Source organism: Monopterus albus, unplaced genomic scaffold, assembly GCF_001952655.1.
Source record: "Monopterus albus unplaced genomic scaffold, M_albus_1.0 scaffold199.1, whole genome shotgun sequence".
Classification (NCBI taxonomy): domain Eukaryota; kingdom Metazoa; phylum Chordata; class Actinopteri; order Synbranchiformes; family Synbranchidae; genus Monopterus; species Monopterus albus.
The window spans coordinates 160,100-167,708 of record NW_018128079.1 but is presented as its reverse complement, the minus strand read 5'-3'; the positions used below and the strand labels follow the sequence as shown (position 1 = coordinate 167,708).

The 7,609-nt window shown below is 39.8% G+C and overlaps 1 protein-coding gene and 1 long non-coding RNA gene across 3 annotated transcripts in view; both read left to right on the top strand.

The window, feature by feature from the left end:
* LOC109970502 (LIM domain kinase 1-like) overlaps window positions 1-5,311 on the top strand; it is a 9,371-nt gene extending 4,060 nt beyond the window's left edge. Inside the window, exons 3-15 of the mRNA XM_020618071.1 lie at window positions 330-439; window positions 583-756; window positions 905-1,010; window positions 1,156-1,427; window positions 1,500-1,689; window positions 1,820-1,906; window positions 2,376-2,507; window positions 2,595-2,654; window positions 2,761-2,826; window positions 2,912-3,098; window positions 3,330-3,385; window positions 3,550-3,707; window positions 4,186-5,311. Coding sequence (XP_020473727.1) covers window positions 330-439; window positions 583-756; window positions 905-1,010; window positions 1,156-1,427; window positions 1,500-1,689; window positions 1,820-1,906; window positions 2,376-2,507; window positions 2,595-2,654; window positions 2,761-2,826; window positions 2,912-3,098; window positions 3,330-3,385; window positions 3,550-3,707; window positions 4,186-4,453 — 1,866 coding nt within the window. The 3' untranslated portion in view covers window positions 4,454-5,311. The remainder of the gene's footprint in view (window positions 1-329; window positions 440-582; window positions 757-904; window positions 1,011-1,155; window positions 1,428-1,499; window positions 1,690-1,819; window positions 1,907-2,375; window positions 2,508-2,594; window positions 2,655-2,760; window positions 2,827-2,911; window positions 3,099-3,329; window positions 3,386-3,549; window positions 3,708-4,185) is intronic.
* A 113-nt stretch (window positions 5,312-5,424) lies between these two features.
* LOC109970506 (uncharacterized) lies at window positions 5,425-6,850 on the top strand. Of its 2 annotated transcripts, none has more exons than XR_002276424.1 (3): window positions 5,425-5,689; window positions 6,484-6,586; window positions 6,666-6,850. It is a non-coding gene; the product is annotated as an uncharacterized LOC109970506 (long non-coding RNA). The 2 variants fall into 2 exon arrangements; XR_002276423.1 differs by lacking the exon at window positions 5,425-5,689 and adding an exon at window positions 6,009-6,269.
* The last annotated feature ends 759 nt before the right edge of the window (window positions 6,851-7,609 follow it).

The window sequence follows — 7,609 nt, the reverse complement described above, 5'->3', positions numbered from 1 at the left end:
TGATAAGAAATTAAATGTTTTCTTTTGCTTTTAACTCTCAAACCAGCGGATATCCTCTGGAAGCATCCTGACACTACAAGGCCTTGATCCAGGAATATTCACAAATAACTCTTAGAATTCAGACCTGCATTTGGTCCCTCAAATCTGAGCCCACAAAGGACGTCTTGTAAAAAAAAAAAATTATAGATATATAGACAGATAGATAGATAGATAGATACTGTAGATAGATAGATAGATAGATAGATAGATAGATAGATAGATAGATATCCCCTTGGCCTCTGCATTTTTGTGTTTCCACATTCCACTACATTGCCTCTCTGTATACATAGGTTGCTGGAGAGCAGAAGTACCATCCAGAATGCTTCACTTGTATGAGCTGTGAAATGGTCATTGGAGATGGAGACACTTACACGCTTGTTGAACGTTCCAAACTCTATTGGTAAACAAAAAAATAAATAAAGCAAGTGCATTATGTAGCTGGAGGAAAGATGCTAAACTTGTCATTAAAACAAATAGAAAAGCTATAATTCTTGGTCCACATATACACCTGTCTTCTGATTTGCTGATTTGTCTACTCTGCAGTGGCCACTGTTTCCGTCTGGGTGTAGTATCAGCTGTGACGTCTGCTTCTCCACTCACCACGAGTCCCCACATGGTGGCGCTGGTGTCCCTCCCTCCCAATGCAGGCTGTCGACAAGGCCTGACTGTAGCCGCTGACCTCAGCCAAGATAAAAGCCCTGTTGTCACTGTGACAGTGTGAGTCTCTTGATCAAAGACATGACAAGAGTGAATTTTGCATTTAATTTGTGCTAATCTCCAACTAAACCCCAAAAAGGCCCAAATGCGCCTCTGCCTTTATTTTTTGGCTTACCCCACCTTTCCACCACTTCTGACTCTGCCTCAGGTTAGACTCATCTGTCCTCAGCCCTGACTTGCTGTCCTCTGTCCACACTGGTGACCAAGTACTGGAGATCAACGGCAACCCTGTCTACAACATCTCCCCCGATGAGGTAAGCCTCACCCATTGATTAAGCAATAATATCATGAGGATCAAAAACAATAGGTTACACCTCCTTGAATCCACAAAATCACTATTAAATAAGTAACACTGAAAAACAACATCACCAAAGGCCAGCACAATGTTCTTTCATCTAGATAAACCGTGTGATCCAGGACAAAAGCAGACCTCTGCAGCTGACTATCGAACACAACCCACAGTCTCCTGATGACCTCCTTCACTCAAATGACCCCCAGGACAACATCAGCTGTCCTGACCCGTGCGTCTGCGACAAACTCGCTTCAACTCGTAAACTCTCAAGTCTGGAGGAGGAGCCAAGTCCAGCGGAGGAGACAGAAGAACAAATCAGGATGAACCCCTCACCACCTCAGCACCAAGGGATCCTGGGAATGCGATCCAGACACATCCTGTAAGCGCCAACAATGGGCCTACTTTGGTTCATTACTTTTATCTTTCTATCTAAGTCTTTTTTCCCCCCCAGGCGCAGCTGTAGTATAGATAAATGTCCTCTGTCCCCTGGAGCACTATCGCTCTTATCTCAAAGGAGAGACATGGTTCGCTCAGAGTCTCTTCGAGTAGACCCTGGAGATCGGATCCATCGCATTTTCAGACCTTCAGACCTCATCCATGGAGAAGTGCTTGGCAAGGGCTGCTTTGGACAGGCTGTTAAGGTACAACAATTGCTTTTCCTTCTCTTTGGCCCTTTAGTTTAGTTTATTTCCCAATAGGTGACTTTCAACATATTAAACAACTATAAGATTTATTTTAAACGAGCATTGTGATAAACCTGTTTCTGTCAAGGTAACACATAAAGAAACAGGGGAGGTGATGGTGATGAAAGAGTTGATAAGCTTTGACGAAGAGACACAAAAGACTTTCCTAAAGGAGGTAAGTGGACGTCAGAGTAGTAAAAGTCATATGATTGACAATGTAAGAAACAGGGAAATATAAATATTTGATATCCATAAATCACTGGATGCACAACAATTTAACCTCCCAGAGCACGCACAATAAACCAGTGGGCACGTTCTTTAGGAGACTATAGAAATGCAAAAGCCAGAGTTTGTATTAAATCTAAGGGACCTAAGGAGTTAACTGCCACATTAGATCATGAGCTAATAAGAAAGCTGGATTTTATCAAAAATTCTTCCTTGCACAGCTGAAACTCGACTGATTAACTGGTTGGCCAATTAATTGGATCAATATATGAAAATGATTAACAAAAATGTCTGCAGATGTGTCTGCTCTTTAAAGATGAGCATCAGCCATTGAAAAGTCAACCACTAGTTCAATAAAATGATTACTATTTGAGCTATTTTCATGATGCTACGATGACAACAGGCATTTGTACGTACAGGTGAAGGTGATGCGCTGTCTGGACCATCCAAATGTTCTCAAGTTCATTGGACTGTTTTATAAAGACAAACGTATAAACTTCGTCTCTGAATACATCCGAGGAGGAACTCTCCGAGAGACCATCATAAAGATGGCAAGTAAAAATAGGTCATTATGTTTCTCCTTGAGCACTGTCAGAGCACACAGACACTGTATGTTGAATACAATCTTGCTGTTGTAGGACAAGGATTTTCCCTGGAGTATAAGAGTGGGTTATGCTAAAGACATTGCAGCTGGAATGGTGAGTCTTTTTGGTCAGTATCCTTAACATAAAAGAGAAAAATCCATAATTAGTCCTTAATCTGGTACAGACTTTTCCTAATATATATAATATGTCTCCTTCTAAGGCCTATCTACACTCCATGAATGTCATCCACCGAGATCTAAACTCACATAACTGCCTGGTCAGAGAGGTAAACAAATAGCTCATCACAAGCACCATACACTTTATAAATGGCACTTTCAACCTTTCTTTCTTTCTCTCTCTTGCTTGTTTAGAACCAGTCCGTGGTGGTGGCAGATTTCGGACTAGCCAGGCTGGTGATGGAGGAGAGGAATCTGAGCAGAACGTCTTCCATGGAACGGCCTGCCAAGGGGACACTGTCAGAGCTCCGCAAGGCTGACCGGAGGAAGCGGTATACTGTAGTAGGAAATCCCTACTGGATGGCCCCTGAGATGATCCATGGTGAGTGCATCTCTGAATCAAGGACCCTTAGGGCACCTAAACCCAAACTCACGCTGTATTTATAGGCTCCCTATAAAAGAAGAGTCCTCTGTACAGTATGCATGTGATATTATTCTAAGGTGTAACCTAATAGCAGATTTGATAAGAAAACAATGATTTCTACAGCTCCACCATGAGTCGGTATATAACAATGTGCATGATATTGTTCAATCTTTCCTCTGCAACTCTCAGGAAAAACATACGACGAAAGAGTGGACATTTTTTCCTTTGGTATTATGATATGTGAGGTAAGACCATCTAAGTCGAGTCAAATATTACTAAACATAGGCTGTGGTACTGATAGAGCAAATGTGTAAATGACAGACCTGTAATATCCTCTCTTTCCATTCATCAAACATTTCTTCAGTTTTAAAGCTGAGTAGGTACAGCATCTATATCTGTCTTTCTTCAGATAATAGGTAGAGTGAGCGCCGATCCCGACTACCTTCCTCGCTCGAATGACTTTGGGCTAAACGTAGCTGGTTTCCTGGAGCGGTACCACCCTCCACAGTGCCCTTTGGCCTTCCTGCCGCTGGCTGTCCTCTGCTGTGACATGGATGCTGATAAACGGTATGATTACACAAATCCACCACAACTGCAAACCTGAATTTATATCAAGCTATATGTAAATATTGTTCAGAGTGATACTAAATGCATCTGCTTTATATTTTGTTTCAAATCACACTTTAATTTTTCAGTTTTAACAGAACAACCATACCCATCAATATTGGAACTAGTAGTTGAACTAGTAGGGTGCTTGTATATTTTGGAGTAAATGACCACCTCCAGTGTCACCACTTCCACCCAGTGATGTCAGTGTGCTGTGGTAAATAAAACTAATTAGTGATCACTTAACTTGATCACTAATTACTGTATTCATCTGTTACCTTTACTATAATAAAGAGAAAATTATAAGGTAATTTCCTGAGTAGCTGATTAAGGTCTACATATGCATAGGAACCTATTACATATTTAGCCCAAGCACTACTGCGTAGACCAGGCTGGGTCTGACAGCCCCTTATTACAACTCTGTCATTCTCTCTTTCAGTCCTTCCTTTTCCAAGCTGGTGGAGTGGCTGGAGAACCTGTTCATGCACCTGAACATTGGCCTGCCTCTGCTCTCTGAGTCAGAGCAGCTCTGCAGAGCCTTCTGGAACAGTCATGATCAACAGAACCACGCTCACCATCAGGACAAGACCATTATTTCACATGAACAGACCCAATGTTCATCGCCACAAAGACAGAGCCCAAGCCACAAGCAGTGTTCAGACAATGCAAATAACCACACAAAGCTTAATCACCACTCTCAGAGTTAAGACCAAAGTAGTGCACCTGACCTCCATTCGGATGGACAGCAACACACATATGACGACTATGACATGAGGACTGAGTACGAACACTCTTGTCTGAACAGAGAATGTAAGAAACACTTACAAGACAAGAGCCAGCTGTGCAGATCTGTGAGCACAGATTCAGGCGCTGAAACCTACGAACACAGTAACCCCTCAGGACAAAAGCCCTCACAACCACTGCAGGTCAAAAACATGGTGCTAGGCCAGTCTAACGGGCCCAGAGAGACAAGCACAGTGCTGTGGGACAGCTCTACAGAGGACAGCTCTTTTCTCTGACTGCTTAATCTGGCTACCAAGACAGGACACAACTACAAAGCCCAGTTTTAAGGAATAAATTGAAGACAACAGTGCCTTTTCAGTCAGTTTCATCTAGAGCCAAGCCAACACTGGATGTATACGTATTTGATACCCTTATTGACATTTGAAAGTTCATTAATAAATACAATATCAGTGATTTGGTTAATATTTATGCTTAGACATAAACACATAACAGAAACAAACATTTCTGATGAGAAGTCTTTAAATTCCACAAAATCTGTCAGCCCCCTCTGACAAGTCCCAACACTGTTTCCAAATTACCTCAGACATATCTTCTGCATTTCACTATTACAGTTCCTACATTTTGATGGTATTATTTGTGATAAGCTAAAATATGATGACCAATTTACAGGTTGGGCTCTATTATCCACTTTGCTCAGAAGCTGTGAAACACGTGGCACTTTGTAGTTTAAGATACATTGCTGGGTCTTTTATTTATTAGAATATCTTATGTATTTTTTGTTAAAAACATTCAGACCACATGCAACACACGGAGCTGTGAACATATAAAACTGTAACTGTATTTAATTTAATAAAAGATGAATATTACAAATTATGTTATTTAAATTTGGGAGTAATTCAAGCTTTGTGTAACGTTAGTGTTTTGTGTCACATTAGCAGCAACCAGAGCATTCAACTTACAATTGTACTCAGTCAGGTAATACTAGCTTCAAACTAGAGGCTGCATTTTGAATAGTTTGTCGCAACCAGGCATCCGTAGTTTACATCGTTACTAGGAAAATTATGCTGCTATATTAGCAGTATGGCGAACCAAGACACAACTGAAACGTGCGGGCTTCCGTGGCCATATTGTACATGCCTACCACACTCCTCTTGCAACCCCTCACACCCCCGACCAGTATGAATTTTTAAGATATTAAGGTGTGGATCTTTGTTTACTAACATAACATGAAAAAATATGTTCTAAAGTTTCAGTTTCCAGTGTATAAAAAAGAGCAAGGTTCATATTCTAAACTGAACTTCTTTTGTAATAAAGGCCCTAGTTGGCAAAATGGGTAGGTTAGCCCTGTCTGTAGGACGGAATATTTTTGGCTTATCCAGGCAAATTATGTTGCCGTGATGCTTAAAAAACTAATATACAAAAGGAAGTGAATGAGTGATTTTAGAGTTCTATGTGCTTCAAACACAACCTTAGACCATATTAACATGCATAACGCCAAACATTCATTTTCACCTGTCATCCAGCAGCGACTTTTGTTTTCAGATGTGTTTGTGATACATCGGGTGTCTTCTTACTGTCTCGAAGAAGAAATAGTTTGCGAAATAAGATTTTAACTCGACGTTTTCGTGGATTCTATTTTAATTTTTCCTAACCACTTCTATTCTTCTTCTCTGCTTCAACTCTTCTTCGCTATTTCAAATCGTCTTCTCGCCTTCCATTCTTCTTCTTTGGCGTAAAGTTCGTTGCGTCTGCTTAGAATATGGAAACATTGAGACGAAAGTTGGTTTCACAAACGTTTAAATATTTTAATTATTCCAGACTGTAGATATCTGTGAAGATATAAACGCTTTCAGCTTTGCAAACCAGTTAATACTTATAAATCCTTTATGAAAAATGTGGTATTGATAATAGTAATAACTGATTATTATTATTATTGGATGGATCGTATAGTAGACCTACTAATAGTTAGCATCCTTCACTTTATGGGTTTTAGTTTGCGTGAGGAGGATGGAGAGGGGACTGACCCAGATTTTCCTTTGCCATGGGCCATCGTGGACACTGAGAAGGAAAGACTCATCTTTGAGAAAGATTAAGAGGTATGTTTCTCTTACTCACTCACTTAGTGGCAGAGGCAATCACGGCTCCTTTATGCATGTATTCCCCTCTGCTGCAAAGGAGAATGCAAGAGGTGCTGAGAGGATTCAGCAGCAGATGTAGCACAGCCAGAGAGGTGGCTGCTGATTCTCCCATAATTCCCCGGAAGAGGAGATCTAGGAACAAAGGAGCCAACATTCCCCAGATCTCAACAATGTGTCCGCTACAATTAATCATTTTATTCTATTTGTTTTATTAATGGGTTCCACGACGTCTCCTTAATTAATAACGTTGATAATGATGCCATCTAGTGGTCACTGTTGTGATGTTGGGTTTTATCACGTGTTCTTTTTTGTATTTTAACCTTCAAATTTTACTGTTTTATAAGGATAATAAATAACATAATATAACAAATATCCATTAAAAAGCTGACTGCAGTTTGTTTGTTTTTGCACAAAACAATTAAACACAAGAGCAGATGTGTTGTAAATGTAATAAGATTTATTAAGAATCTTTATTTCATCAGCATAATTCTTCATTAATATGTTTTATCCATTATTATCATTATCTTAAACAGTGGACAGTTAGATCTAAAAGGCAGCCCAGAGTGTACAGGCGATATATAACTTAAAACTTTCTCCATAGGGAAAACATGTTTTTATATTCATATATAATATCAATGTAGCATGAGGTCCAAGATCCTGCCCATGTTATACAGTACTGTACATGGTCCCCCCCCCCTCCAAAAAAAAAAGCAACATAAAAACAAAAGAAACTAATATCTACATGCAAAACCAAACAAAAAAATAAACAAGCACTTAAAATTGAAAGATACATACAATCATATGCCAAAACGTGCATACAATCACAGATTTACAAAACTTTCATACGCACACAAATATTACAAACCTCAAACTGAATATTAGACATTACTATATTGTTAAGAAAAGAGTAACATCTTTTTTTGTTTTTTACTTTTTCCACTTCACGTCTCAGCCCAACTCACAAACTGGAAAACGTAGAAA